This window comes from Lissotriton helveticus, chromosome 1_1 (genome assembly GCF_964261635.1).
Source record: "Lissotriton helveticus chromosome 1_1, aLisHel1.1, whole genome shotgun sequence".
In the NCBI taxonomy this organism is placed as follows: Eukaryota; Metazoa; Chordata; class Amphibia; order Caudata; family Salamandridae; genus Lissotriton; species Lissotriton helveticus.
This window is the reverse complement of record NC_136057.1, coordinates 1013056653-1013072818: the sequence shown is the minus strand read 5'-3', so window position 1 is coordinate 1013072818 and position 16166 is coordinate 1013056653. Positions and strand designations below refer to the sequence as shown.

The window sequence follows — 16166 nt, the reverse complement described above, 5'->3', positions numbered from 1 at the left end:
TCATCTGGGATCCTTCACCCTCTGAGATACAATGTGGGGACCCACAGTGGACTGGCAGATGTAAAAAGCCTAATCCTACCTGTGGTGTCCGGTGTGAGGGGAACACTAGATGTATGGTGGTGACTGAAAGCAGTGCTGATAAGTGAAGTGCAAAGTGAAGTTGTGAAAAAGACTGTAAAATTAGGTAGGGAAGCGAAAAAATTATTTATTGAGGTTCACTTCAATCCTAAAATTAAAAATGAGTGCGTAGTGGTCTATACAAATAACCACTGTTGGACCTCCCATTTCCAACAGTGGTTATTTGTTTAGACCACTACGCACTCATTTTTAATTTTAGGATTGAAGTGAACCTCAATAAATAATTTTTTCGCTTCCCTACCTAATTTTACAGTCTTTTTCACAACTTCACTTTGCACTTCACTTATCAGCACTGCTTTCAGTCATCACCATACATCTAGTGTTCCCCTCACACCGGACACCACAGGTAGGATTAGGCTTTTTACATCTGCCAGTCCACTGTGGGTCCCCACATTGTATCTCAGAGGGTGAAGGATCCCAGATGATGAAGGGCGGATCTGAGTGGTGACTGATGGGAATCTTCTCTCAAGAGATAGGAGACCCTATGTGTGATTCGCACTACACATCAGTAGTTCATTTCCTTTTTCTTTCCAGTCACTGTGTAGGGATGCAACTTAGTTAGTGGTTGTTTTTGACCCCTTGCTACCTTTTGTTGAAGTACTAAAGTAACATGCAGGAAGCGTTTCAAAGAAATACACTGTATTCAATTTTGAAAAGAACTTATTTTCACTGATGCTTATTGCATGATATACATGCCCAAAATGTTCATGTCTCTGCTCGTACACAGGTGTCAAGAGCCAAGCCAAACCCAAGGCAGGCTCTCCCTGTTCATTTGTTGGCGCATCCACCTTTATTCGTCTTTAACATGGAGCTTTAACATTTTAATTAAGAGTCTGATGCACAGGGAGTGAAAAGCTTAATAAATCCAAGAGGAGTCTTCCACAGAAACAGGTGAGCCGGCGACTTTCAAATAGCGACTAGCAGGGTGTTCTCCATGGTGCCATCAATATATAATCTTACACTTACCGGGGCTGAATGATTTAGCTTATGCTGCAATACATGCAGGAGGCAGACCATCACAAACAAACGAGGATTAGAACAGCATGCGGATTCAATGCGCCAGAACTGTCTGGCTCCATGGTATACCAATTCACCAATCCTAAAGTAATTTACAGCCTGAAGCCAGATGCTGCTCTATTCAAACTTTACAAATGCATGGCTGTCCACATTCAAGCATGAAACAGTACAACTACAAATAGGAAAATATACAATCCAGGATCCTGCCAGAACCTTTAGCCACTCAGGTGACCATTAGTGTCACATAGCCTATGGTTGATTATGTCTCCTCCAGAATTGTACTAGGCCATTTATGAAACATGGGGACGACTACTATACATAAAAATCAAATACAACCTAACCACCAGCTTAACATTACTTTACACAGGGTGCGGGGGAAAGTGATGCAGCTCTTACCTGGGCGCCTTCGCTCTCCAGCCGAGGAGGTCGGATACTGGCCAAGTGAATAGTTTTGTACTCTCCAGAATTCATCTTCACTACCATGGCATCTGCATTCAGTACCTGCACCACCTACAAGAGAAAGCAGAACAAGAGGTTAGAAAAAAAAACAATTACAAATCAAGGCTCCCACTTTGTGCCAAGTACCCTAGGCCCAGAGGATGAGCTGAGAAACGACAGGGAGGCAGTATACATCTTTTATAGGCATCGGGGACTGTACAAGGACAAGGACTCATTAAGTCATCCAAGTAAGAGTTGGAACCTTGTGTATCCTGCTGACAAACAGCAGCTGCTCCACTCACCCATCCTTTCAGTCTCGTTGGTATTCAAGAGGTCTATTTATCAAGCCTGGACCATCAGCTGCAGTACTTCTCATATGTACAGATACACCAGCCCACAGACCGATCCACGCATCAAGGGTGGGAGCGCAGGCATGGTAAGAGTATGTGCCAGTGCGGTCATCAGGCCAGGGATATCAAGACAAATAGTCTAGAAGGCAGTAACAGACCAGAGCGAGAACTCTGCTACCTATAGGACTCTTCTGTGAAAAATGCTGTCAGTAATTTTTGTAGCCAGTGAAACCGTTGAGAGGCATACTCTCTGAAATCAATTTTCCTCAGATGCATTTCATATCACTTACACGCATTGCATGCTGTGTGACTACACAGACAGACATGGTTGTTGCGTATCCTTGGAGCAGTCAGTAGTCTGAGCCTACACCCTCTGGATGCAATCTACATCCACACGACAGTCCATCAAGGAAGCCAAAGACTGAGCGGAAGGCGTGGGTCCAATACTCCTCCCGATTGCAATCTGCAGCTTCCACTTTAGTATGGAGCTGACAACTTTCGACACCAGGAAGGCTCTATTTTGGGATTCTGGCCTGCCTCAATTCAAATATGCCTGTGCCAATTTATCACCTGCCCATCTTCTGCTGGGTCTTTTAGGCGGAACAGTAGTGAGCTGCGTTGCTCCTTGACCCAACCACTAGGGCCAGAAAACAAAGGTTTCTTCTTTTCACACTAAGCCTTGGGTTAGGATCCTGTAGCCCGAGGCTGTCCATCCCCATACTGGTCTTGCCTGAACAGCTCTGTACAACATGGCATTATAAAATTGCCCATGTCCTCTACACTCCTACTTCCTGAAAAATCGGTGAAAGGCGGATTGCCAGTTGTATCTAAACCAAATAAGACCAAAACAACAAAAATCCATGATGCAATTATCAAAATAGGACTTTTAAAAGGAATAAACAGTTCTGTCCATAGCAAACTATAGATGCAACACTTTCAACACAAAGTACCTTGGATGTGGCAAAATCAAACAAAAACAGCCGTAGAGAAGGTGATGTGTTGGCTCCTTACGCGCAGGGAAGTTGATGCATCTGTTCCTTAGTCGGGGAGAGAAGTTGAGGAGAGAAGTCATCCAGGGGTGAGATAACCAATCCACTAGCATCTTGAAGGTGCACATACCAAGTTTGCTCTTCATAGGGTGGAGTGAACTCATTCTCATCATCCCCATGATCTCCATATGACTGTGGCTGAAGTCGGAGAAAAAAAAAATGATACACTGTCTCTGCAGTAATGGTATTGCGTCTGAATCAGAAGGATCAAATATTGCTCCACTTCTGGATCGGGTGAAAGCTTCAGAGTCGAGACTAATTCAGCTCAGTCGGACACCACAATAGATTGTGGATCCTTCTCCAGTGCCGGCTGTGACATCCAAGGGATCAGCACAGACTTTGGCGCCAGAACTTTGATCTAGCTCAACATATTCTGGTGTAGGACAAGAAGCTTGTTTGAGGAGCACAAATGGTGTCAAGGAAGGATCCACCAGCAGTACCCACCTGGAGGCCCCTAATGGTCCTTGGGGCCCAAAAGTGCACCAGAGGGAGCCGGTAGCATGCTGAAGATGCACAATTGCGACCTGCTGCAACGCCAATGGACCTACAAAGCCAGGGTGCAACGGGACCAAGGTTGGAATCCTTTTCTCTGTGGATATGGAGCGAGACCTTGAAGCACTATTGTGACGTGGAGATCAAGATCAGCAGGAAGGGGCTGAGTCCTGTCTGGACATCTTAGTCTTCCTCTTGTACTTACCTGAAGACTTAGACCACGCTAAAAATCAGTTGTACAAAGAGTCTGTACTCTCGACTTCGACCAGGACCTACCTGGAGTCTTGTAGTGGTTTGCCACGTAGAGCCACAGCTTGAGTTCCTCAATTGCTTTCAGGGTAATATGGGTGCAGTCCTCGCAGGATTTGGAGTCGCGCACCAAACCTGAACACCAGAGGCACACCTTGAGGTGGATCTGTCAGACCTCTCTTTGCAGCAATCCGTATAAGATTTAAACCCTGAAGTCTTAGGAGAGGACATTCCCTTGTGCACTGGTAGAACAGAGAAAACCATTGAGAAACAAAACTCTTCAAGATATGAAGAAAAGGAGTTGAGCTCAGCTTCCACATCTGAAGATGTGGACGAAAGAAATAGATATCAGCGCACAGGGGTAGTTCTTACATATGACTTTGTTCATCACTTACGGAGTGGGATGAACCTGCACAATGCCACTTATCAGAGTGCAGAGCACAGTTTGAGCTTCCGGCCGACTCTGCTGACTGGGGATAATCACAAAATGAAGAATCAGCAATTAGAAGTACCCATTAGAAGATGTAATATATAACGCATGTTGAAAACCTGATTCTATCTGAAGCTCACCGATTAAACTTTCATCCTCTACAACTTCACTGCCATATAAAAATTCCCCACAGGATGAAAAAACTGGCTTTGCCTTCAGATAAAGATCTGAACTTGGTTTACTCTTGAAAATGCAATCCTCCAATTAAATGTGATCTCCATAAACACATTATCCCATCTACGCTTGTTAAAGGAGTTCTATTGTTGCTCAAATACACCCAGAATATGTAACAGATTATACAAAGACTAGTGCATATCTTTCAAAATCATGCTGCCCATCTGTTTGCTTTATTACATTATGATCGATTCACACCAGCTGTGAAAGCCCTCCTCCAATGGCTCCCAGTGAAAGAGCCACTTTCAAAACTTTGCCTGGTTTAGAAGACGCTTCATAGTTTATCACAGAACCATCTCACAAAACAGCAGATCACATGCCTTCAAACCAAAAGCCCAATACATGCCAATGTCTTCACTAGCCCTAAAACTAAATCTAAGAGGTTTGGCAGACAAACTCTGAATTTTCTGGCAATTCCCTACCACTTCAACTGAGACTCAAGTTCATGAAATCCTCATCTATTCTGCCTGGTATTTTAAGAGCGTACACTTCAGCAATGCATTCCAACTAAGCGAATACTTTATGGCCTGGCTGGTGAGACCCACAAGGCTGGTATCCTTATTTCCTCCTTGGATTTCAGGACTCTGTACTTTAAGACTTTGCCATCTTTATGGATCAATTAATCTCGTGGGTGCTAAGGAAGGGCTGTACACATCCTCACCAACAGCACTATGGTGCAGAGGAAGTGTCCAACATGTCCTTGTACCCACCCGCAGGGGAAGTGATTGGCTCCCTCCGCAGACCCCATGCAATGCCAAATTTCACTGGGATGGCAGAGGCTCCCCCAGCAATCTGATAAGCTCCGAGTAACCACAACGCACTGACGTCATCTAGAGGTGCCACGCTGTAAGCCATTTGCATTCAGAGTGGTTGTGGAACAGAAGGGTAAGTAGTCTGCTTAGGTGGGGCGGAGGGGAAGAGACATTGATCGAAAGGGAAGAGTCTCTTCCCTTTCCCTCTGTATCTCTACAGTGCATTCCAATCCTGCTGTGGGATCGAGTGTGGGACCGCAATCGCACTGCAGGGATGCATTCACTGGACACTAGGAATGGGCCCCCCACAGGGGGTAGATCAGCCATTCTTGAGGATATGCCCCCACGGTGGGGGTGTGGGGGCCCAAAGACCACCAGACATCAGGGATTTATTTTGCTGCATGTTGGGGATCGGCCCCTTTGGTCGGTTTATGCCCCCCCCCTACAAGAAATTGTTTTTGCGTTGTTGGTCCCAGGCTCAGCGGCCATCTAGGGAAACCTACCAAACCCAGACATTTCTGAAAACTAGACACCCAGATGGAGTCGAGAGGTGCGACTTGCATGGATCCCCCAATATTTTCCTACCAAGAATCCTCTGAGAGGTTTTAAATAGCACTTAATACTAGAGCTCATACCAACTTTAAAGAATTAGCCTGTAGAGAAGGTGGTTATGGCAAAAAGGATTTCATAAGGAAGATCTGTGTTTACTCGGTCTCTGTGTTTTCTATACTTTGTTTCGATTTCAGAGATCTCTGTGGACGAAAATGTTAAGGGGCCTCCATCACGGATTTGCTTCAGTGATGCCAGTCTTCAACCCAGGGAATACACAGTAACTTTCTAAAAAGGTTCCTTCACTGCTTTCTTAAACCAGGGAAGAATTTTCTAGAGACTGCTTCCCCGTTCAAAAGAAAAATCAATGTGGGATATTATTCTCCACTCAACTTGCTACTGTGCAGAAAGCCGCTCCCTCCTATACAGGAGATTAATTCAGCAGGGCTATGGAAGTTGCTTTATTTAATTTTTGCATTTCAAGGTCAGGCAACAAATCCCTCTTGCCTGGATGGGAGATTAAGAGCCTCCCACAAGCATGAGAGACCAAAGGGGCACTGAGCAGATACCTTACTCATCCAATCGGCAGCAACTGAGGGGATTTGAATGCAGACTTCTGGAAGTAGAGAAACAAAAAGAACTAACAAAAAACGTTAATAAAATCTGAAGGTAGCGCTAATATATTGCTTATGTCTTGTACGCTTGGCTGCCCAATGATTTACTTAAGTCTTTGTGCTGCAAGGAAAAATAATTTGTGCAGGGAGCAAGCAGACTTGTGGGGATGCTGCCACAGGGAATCAGCGCAAGAAGCATCATCTGCTTCCGCTGGGAGGTGGATGGGAGGGGGTGAGGGGGGTTACAACACTGAAGGCTTTCTTTCACTAGTACACACTTTGTTTTACATACGAGAGCAGCCATTCAACTCAATGATCAATAAGAGATTTCAATTTTATTTCAAACTATGTTATTAATTTCATAAACAGATACATTATAAATGATTTTTTAAATTGAATGGTAGACTTCTGAAACCCAGATAAACTGCTATCTAGTGAGACGCTCCTTCGGGCAGCCTAGAGCTTGAGAAAGCTTCACATTATCCCTCCAGAGATTGCCGGCATCACAAAATACCTTTCATTTACCATGCACAAAGCCACCTCCAGCTACAGGAGTATGCAATCTACACACCTTGAAGTAAAGGGGGGGTTTGGTCAAGACTCCGCAGAGCCCTGCGGCACAACAAACTGGGGTTCGAGGACCGATAAATGTGTGAAGAAAGTCTCAATTTTGGCAAATCTTCTACCTTAAGACTAATCAATAAAAACACATGCGTGATTTCATTTCACCCACCTATCTGCCTTGAGAATTCGGATGCAAAGGCCCACACTGAAATGTATCCAGGATCTCTTGCAGAGCGCTAGGGCCAGCAGTCTTTACATGTGATGCTGTAACACCTGGATGAAGCCGCTGCTCCTTTGGGAGTTCTCGGTGTGGGCAGTTGGATTCTCACCTCCACCCCTCCGATGAAGGTAGGCTTTAACAAAGGGTTCGCCCACAGCATCGAGCAGGAAGTGACATGCATGCTGAACAGGGCAGTTGCTACGGATTCATTCCACACACAAAAGACAAGTAATGGATTTCAAATGTGAAGAGCTTAGGGCCATTAGTCTCTTACTCCTACCATTACCATAAATAGACACCAGACAAGTCAAACTAAAAAAGAATCCCTAGAATACAAATTGTAAGAGCAAGGAAGAACAAACAGTGGAAAGGGAGACAAAATGGTGATGGAGCAAGATTGATCAGGCCGCAGTTACAGAAGGGAATGAAAGGATTAAAAATATTCATAAACACTAGAAAGGCAGATAGAAGGTAGATGGGGATGTTGTGAAGTAGTTCGAAGTGGCAGCCAGGAAATATAATACAGTACGGAAGAGAGGGTTCAGATGGGCCTACTTGGGGAAAAAAAAAAAAATTAAAGTTAACGAATAGTACTAATGGTTGGGGCTATGGGTAAGGAGGGTCAGTGTATGTGGCGGGGGAATGGGGATGCAAAGAGGGGAAAAAAGCATAACGGAATGGGATTTTATGATCCTTTGGGAAAAATCTCTTAATCGAGAAATTAGAATAAAGGATATTTGCTTAGTTGATTTGAAGGACATCCGTTATCATACATTCATGGTAACCAGTTCAAAAACAAAAGGCTGCTAACACCAGTTTTACCAAGTAGATTTTACTCAAAAAACACTACCAATGGGACAGAGGAATTAATTACAAAAGCCTACCTTTCCTAATATGTCAACACTTTCATCAAAACACATCTTTCCACACAGCCATCAAGTTTATAATAAATAGGCAATTGCTATAGCATGAGCCTCTACCTAATAGTCTTCATTTGCTCATCTAGTTTTAGCCATCACTGCTCATATTTGAACATTTACTGTCACTCTGACCTTAACCCACCATGTGGCAAAAAGGCCAAGAAAATACTTCATGTTAATCAATGAAAGCCATAGTAACTGCACTGGGGGTCCCCAGAGGCCCAGAATTAGATCTGCAAGTGTGATATTGTTGGCTGATTAGCATATTATGCCCACTTCGTCCGGAACATAATTTAACAGAAGCTGGAGTGGCTGATTTTCATGATCTCACTATCAGATACATTTGTACATAAAATGTGTAAACTTTAATTTGCATACACACTTTGTGATCATTAAAAATCAACACTTATCTGGACTCACTGTTGGACTTTCGTAAGGAGCACAATTTTGGTACAGAACATTCATTTGCTGTTCCTGGGCTCAAAAGGGCTTGGGACATTTAACTCACCCCGCCCGCCACCCCAACTCCACAATTCTATAAATTCCAGGAAATATCTGGAGTGTCCGTGCTTCTCTTACTGACCAAGGAAAAATCTCGGGAAAAACGAGCGTGCCCTTTTGGCCAAGAATTAAAAAATAAAAAATAAAAGCATCAAGCAAATCCATTTTAACATTCGGCCAAACAGCATCGACTGGAAAAGAACACTGTGCAACTGGTTAAATAAGGTGTATTGGTTGGCACATAAAAAGACTTATGTATGTATCCGTTTCTTTAGTTCTCAGTGCCCTAAAACAGCTGACAACTGTATAAAAAAATACAAATTCAGTAGGTGAGCTGAGCGGATCACGCGGAATAAATGATCATGGAAAGATGCAACCACAGCATTTCCAAGTGCAAACGTTCATGTCCCAAAAGCCCCTTTAATGAGGAGTGTTTTCTTACACAACACTGATGACAGACAAAGCCTTATTGATTTATTGGTACTGTTGCCTCAGACTCCAAGATTCTCAACAAGACTATTGATTTCTTTTTATATTTTTTATTTTTCTAATCTCCCAGGACAAAAAGCGTTTGAAACCACCAAAAGGGGTTAAGGTTTCAGTTCCTGAACTTAACACAATCCTATACGCCCCCAGCTGTAACAAATACAATGGCGAAGGAGGCGGCTGCAGGCAAAGTGAAAACACAATTTTCTGTTATTTCAGCATGGTAATATAACTCATCAAAAACGCGATTACAATAGCACTGGCGATTGCACCTATCTGAAACACCTTAGTGCGTTTTACATAAACTCGAAATTAACATTTTTGCTCCGATCTTTAAATGCAGCACTCATGTATGCTAAAATACTGCAAACAGATGCAGCAAAACTAACACAAATAAAAAAAAAAATAAAGGCTTGAAATTAACGAGCATTGGCAAAGCCAATACTTGGCATCTTTGGAACCTATAAATAAAAAAAGGCATGAAATTAACGAGCATTGTCAAAGCCAATACTTGGCATCTTTGGAACCTATTGGCTTTACAAATTGTTTTAGCCATGAGGCCCGGCATCTTTTGATGCTATGCTTCATAGCGAATGAGTTCATTAAAAAACAAATGTTTCGGATGCAGGCCTGACTTGTTATTCTGAATGTAGTCTAACTAAACATGTGTGATAGACCTACAATATGATGCAGCCGGAATTTTTTTGTTTTTTCCCGATCTCAATAGAATCAAGGACTTAAAAGACCCCCAAAAAACGTTGGAAAACATTTTAATATATACAACACGTGTGGGGAAGCTACACAGGGGACAAGGGACAGAAGCCACACATGGAGGTGTGGGGAGGGGTTTTAAAGCAGTTGGGGGTGGAATATAGTGATACGGGCAGAAGCAATACAGGGGCGTGGGTTGGGGAACAAACTAGGGAAACCGAGCAAAGTAGAGATAGAAGGAAGCCATCACAGGAGACTGGGAAGAGACGCAAAGGAATGAGTGAGACAGGAGCATGGAAGGGAGAGACGCACATGAGAGCGACCAGCGGAACACACATGCAAGTACATCGCTTAAACAGAAAGAAACAAGCATTTACAATGCAACGGTTTCGCCTTTGCCAAAGTTAGAGCTATTGGCATTGTAAATGACAACATTTTTATTTATGTGTTGGTTTTGAAAACAGATACATAAATGGCATTGTCATTTACATTGCCAACAGCTTAATCTCTTGCAAATGTAAGACCTATTGTACCCTACTGGATTTCACTGAAGAAATTCAGAGTCTGGTCTGCAGGTGTCACGTGACAGACGGCCAATTGACAGCTGAGGGGGTTAAACCGTGCTGGGGTGGCACATTAAGGCGACGCTTGCTGTCCGTGCTTGTGAGGAGGTAGTGCACCTGTTGAGGGAGAGAGAGTGTGTTTGCATATGTGCGTGCATGCGTGTGTGTGAATAAGCACTTCCAAGATTTAGTGGGACTAGAGTTTTTATCTACAAATCATTGTTTTCAGCTGTGTTCTAATGGAATCAAAACACTACACCCCCCATAATGCATAGTGTGATCACATAAAAGTACAGAACTGGAAAGAGTGTCCATAATGACCAGCTAGACGGTTGTCACCCTAAGAAGGATGTGCTTCAGTCTCCAGTGCCACGGGCGAGTGGAAACACACACTGTGCTGGTGGAGAAGTAGAAGAAGTACAAGTGCCCATAGAAGAGAAGTAGAGGGGATGCACTCTCCACTCTCTATCCACTCTGCACTCCCTATGCACTCTCCACTCCCTATGCACTCTCCACTCCCTATGCACTCTCCACTCCCTATGCACTCTCCACTCCCTATGCACTCTCCACTCCCTATGCACTCTCCACTCCCTATGCACTCTCCACTCCCTATGCACTCTCCACTCCCTATGCACTCTCCACTCCCTATGCACTCTCCACTCCCTATGCACTCTCCACTCCCTATGCACTCTCCACTCCCTATGCACTCTCCACTCCCTATGCACTCTCCACTCCCTATGCACTCTCCACTCCCTATGCACTCTCCACTCCCTATGCACTCTCCACTCCCTATGCACTCTCCACTCCCTATGCACTCTCCACTCCCTATGCACTCTCCACTCCCTATGCACTCTCCACTCCCTATGCACTCTCCACTCCCTATGCACTCTCCACTCCCTATGCACTCTCCACTCCCTATGCACTCTCCACTCCCTATGCACTCTCCACTCCCTATGCACTCTCCACTCCCTATGCACTCTCCACTCCCTATGCACTCTCCACTCCCTATGCACTCTCCACTCCCTATGCACTCTCCACTCCCTATGCACTCTCCACTCCCTATGCACTCTCCACTCCCTATGCACTCTCCACTCCCTATGCACTCTCCACTCCCTATGCACTCTCCACTCCCTATGCACTCTCCACTCCCTATGCACTCTCCACTCCCTATGCACTCTCCACTCCCTATGCACTCTCCACTCCCTATGCACTCTCCACTCCCTATGCACTCTCCACTCCCTATGCACTCTCCACTCCCTATGCACTCTCCACTCTCTATGCACTCTCCACTCTCTATGCACTCTCCACTCTGCACTCTCTATGCACTCTCCACTCCCTATGCACTCTCCACTCCCTATGCACTCTCCACTCCCTATGCATTCTGCACTCCCTATGCACTCTCCACTCCCTATGCACTCTCCACTCTCCACTCCCTATGCACTCTCCACTCCCTATGCACTCTCCACTCCCTATGCACTCTCCACTCCCTATGCACTCTCCACTCCCTATGCACTCTCCACTCCCTATGCACTTTCCACTCCCTATGCACTCTCCACTCTCCACTCCCTATGCACTCTGCACTCCCTATGCACTCTCCACTCTGCACTCCCTATGCACTCTCCACTCTGCACTCCCTATGCACTCTCCACTCTGCACTCCCTATGCACTCTCCACTCCCTATGCACTCTCCACTCCCTATGCACTCTCCACTCTCCAATTCCTATGCACTCTCCACTCTCCAATTCCTATGCACTCTCCACTCTGCACTCCCTATGCACTCTCCACTCCCTATGCACTCTGCACTCCCTATGCACTCTGCACTCCCTATGCACTCTGCACTCCCTATGCACTCTGCACTCCCTATGCACTCTGCACTCCCTATGCACTCTGCACTCCCTATGCACTCCCTATGCACTCTTCACTCCCTATGCACTGTCCACTCTGCACTCCCTATGCACTCTCCACTCCCTATACACTCTCCACTCTGCACTCACTATGCACTCTGCACTCCCTATGCACTCCCTATGCACTCCCTATGCACTCTCCACTCTCCACTCCCTATGCACTCTCCACTCTCCACTCCCTATGCACTCTCCACTCTCCACTCCCTATGCACTCTCCACTCCCTATGCACTCTCCACTCCCCACTCTGCACTCCCTATGCACTCTGCAGTCCCTATTCACTATGCACTCTCCACTCCCTATGCACTCTCCACTCCCTATGCACTCTCCACTCCCTATGCACTCTCCACTCCCTATGCACTCTCCACTCCCTATGCACTCTCCACTCCCTATGCACTCTCCACTCCCTATGCACTCTCCACTCCCTATGCACTCTCCACTCCCTATGCACTCTCCACTCTCTATGCACTCTCCACTCTCTATGCACTCTCCACTCTCTATGCACTCTCCACTCTCTATGCACTCTCCACTCCCTATGCACTCTCCACTCTCCACTCCCTATGCACTCTCCACTCCCTATGCACTCTCCACTCTGCACTCTCTATGCCCTCTCCACTCCCTATGCCCTCTCCACTCCCTATGCCCTCTCCACTCCCTATGCCCTCTCCACTCCCTATGCCCTCTCCACTCCCTATGCCCTCTCCACTCCCTATGCCCTCTCCACTCCCTATGCCCTCTCCACTCCCTATGCACTCTCCACTCCCTATGCACTCTCCACTCCCTATGCACTCTCCACTCCCTATGCACTCTCCACTCCCTATGCACTCTCTATGCACTCTCCACTCCCTATGCACTCTCCATTCCCTATGCACTCTCCATTCCCTATGCACTCTCCACTCCCTATGCACTCTCTATGCACTCTCCACTCTCTATGCACTCTCCACTCCCTATGCACTCTCCATTCCCTATGCACTCTCCACTCCCTATGCACTCTCCACTCCCTATGCACTCTCCACTCTCCACTCCCTATGCACTCTCCACTCTCCACTCCCTATGCACTCTCCACTCCCTATGCACTCTCCACTCTCCACTCCCTATGCACTCTCCACTCTCCACTCCCTATGCACTCTCCACTCCCTATGCACTCTCCACTCCCTATGCACTCTCCACTCTCCACTCCCTATGCACTCTCCACTCCCTATGCACTCTCCGCTCCCTATGCACTCTCCGCTCCCTATGCACTCCCTATGCACACCCTATGCACTCTGGACTCTTCACTCCCTATGCACTCTCCACTCTTCACTCCCTATGCACTCTCCACTCTTCACTCCCTATGCACTCTCCACTCTTCACTCCCTATGCACTCTCCACTCTGCACTCCCTATGCACTCTTCACTCTGCCCTCCCTATGCACTCTGCCCTCCCTATGCACTCTCCACTCCCTATGCACTCTCCACTCCCCACTCTGCACTCCCTATGCACTCTGCAGTCCCTATGCACTATGCACTCTCCACTCCCTATGCACTCTCCACTCCCCACTCTGCACTCCCTATGCACTCTGCAGTCCCTATGCACTCTGCAGTCTCCACTCCCTATGCACTCTCCACTCCCTATGCACTCTCCACTCCCTATGCACTCTCCACTCCCTATGCACTCTCCACTCCCTATGCACTCTCCACTCCCTATGCACTCTCCACTCCCTATGCACTCTCCACTCCCTATGCACTCTCCACTCCCTATGCACTCTCCACTCCCCACTCTGCACTCCCTATGCACTCTGCAGTCCCTATGCACTATGCACTCTCCACTCCCTATGCACTCTCCACTCCCCACTCTGCACTCCCTATGCACTCTGCAGTCCCTATGCACTATGCACTCTCCACTCCCTATGCACTCTCCACTCCCTATGCACTCTCCACTCCCCACTCTGCACTCCCTATGCACTCTGCAGTCCCTATGCACTCTCCACTCTCCACTCCCTATGCACTCTCCACTCCCTATGCACTCTCCACTCCCTATGCACTCTGCACTCTCCACTCCCTATGCACTCTGCACTCTCCACTCCCCATGCACTCTGCACTCTCCACTCCCTATGCACTCTGCACTCTCCACTCCCTATGCACTCTCCACTCCCTATGCACTCTCCACTCTCCACTCCCTATGCACTCTCCACTCTGCACTCCCTATGCACTCTGCACTCTCCACTCTGCACTCCCTATGCACTCTGCACTCTCCACTCTGCACTCCCTATGCACTCTGCACTCTCCACTCTGCACTCCCTATGCACTCTGCACTCCCTATGCACTCTCCACTCCCTATGCACTCTCCACTCCCTATGCACTCTCCACTCTCCACTCCCTATGCACTCTCCACTCTCCACTCCCTATGCACTCTCCACTCCCTATGCACTCTCCACTCTCCACTCCCTATGCACTCTCCACTCCCTATGCACTCTCCACTCCCTATGCACTCTCCACTCCCTATGCACTCTCCACTCCCTATGCACTCTCCACTCCCTATGCACTCTCCACTCCCTATGCACTCTCCACTCCCTATGCACTCTCCACTCCCTATGCACTCTCCACTCCCTATGCACTCTCCACTCCTATGCACTCTCCACTCCCTATGCACTCTCCACTCCCTATGCACTCTCCACTCCCTATGCACTCTCTCTCCACTCCCTATGCACTCTCCACTCCCTATGCACTCTCCACTCCCTATGCACTCTCCACTCCCTATGCACTCTCCACTCCCTATGCACTCTCCACTCCCTATGCACTCTCCACTCTATCCACTCTCCACTCCCTATGCACTCTCCACTCTCTATCCACTCTGCACTCCCTATGCACTCTCCACTCTGCACTCCCTATGCACTCTCCACTCCCTATGCACTCTCCACTCCCCACTCTGCACTCCCTATGCACTCTGCAGTCCCTATGCACTATGCACTCTCCACTCCCTATGCACTCTCCACTCCCTATGCACTCTCCACTCCCTATGCACTCTCCACTCCCTATGCACTCTCTATGCACTTTCCATTCCCTATGCACTCTCCACTCCCTATGCACTCTCCACTCCCTATGCACTCTCCACTCTCCACTCCCTATGCACTCTCCACTCTCCACTCCCTATGCACTCTCCACTCTCCACTCCCTATGCACTCTCCACTCCCTATGCACTCTCCACTCTCCACTCCCTATGCACTCTCCACTCCCTATGCACTCTCCACTCTCCACTCCCTATGCACTCTCCACTCCCTATGCACTCTCCACTCTCCACTCCCTATGCACTCTCCACTCCCTATGCACTCTCCACTCTCCACTCCCTATGCACTCTCCACTCTGCACTCTCTATGAACTCTGCACTCCCTATGCACTCTGCACTCCCTATGCACTCTGCACTCCCTATGCACTATGCACTCTCCACTCCCTATGCACTCTCCACTCCCTATGCACTCTCCACTCCCTATGCACTCTCCACTCCCTATGCACTCTCCACTCCCTATGCACTCTCTATGCACTTTCCATTCCCTATGCACTCTCCACTCCCTATGCACTCTCCACTCCCTATGCACTCTCCACTCCCTATGCACTCTCCACTCTCCACTCCCTATGCACTCTCCACTCTCCACTCCCTATGCACTCTCCACTCCCTATGCACTCTCCACTCTCCACTCCCTATGCACTCTCCACTCCCTATGCACTCTCCACTCTCCACTCCCTATGCACTCTCCACTCCCTATGCACTCTCCACTCTCCACTCCCTATGCACTCTCCACTCTGCACTCTCTATGAACTCTCCACTCCCTATGCACTCTGCACTCCCTATGCACTCTGCACTCCCTATGCACTCTGCACTCCCTATGCACTCTGCACTCCCTATGCACTCTGCACTCCCTATGCACTCTCCACTCTGCACTCCCTATGCACTCTCCACTCCCTATGCACTCTCCACTCCCCACTCTGCACTCCCTGTGCACTCTGCAGT

The 16166-nt window shown here is 47.5% G+C and overlaps 1 protein-coding gene across 2 annotated transcripts in view; it reads right to left on the bottom strand.

Moving 5' to 3' along the window:
• Positions 1 to 16166, bottom strand: part of SND1 (staphylococcal nuclease and tudor domain containing 1) — a 2092018-nt gene that overhangs the window by 1872016 nt on the left and 203836 nt on the right. For both annotated transcript variants that reach the window (XM_078677758.1, XM_078677762.1), the window contains exon 10: positions 1552 to 1665. In XM_078677758.1, coding sequence (XP_078533884.1) covers positions 1552 to 1665 — 114 coding nt within the window. The remainder of the gene's footprint in view (positions 1 to 1551; positions 1666 to 16166) is intronic.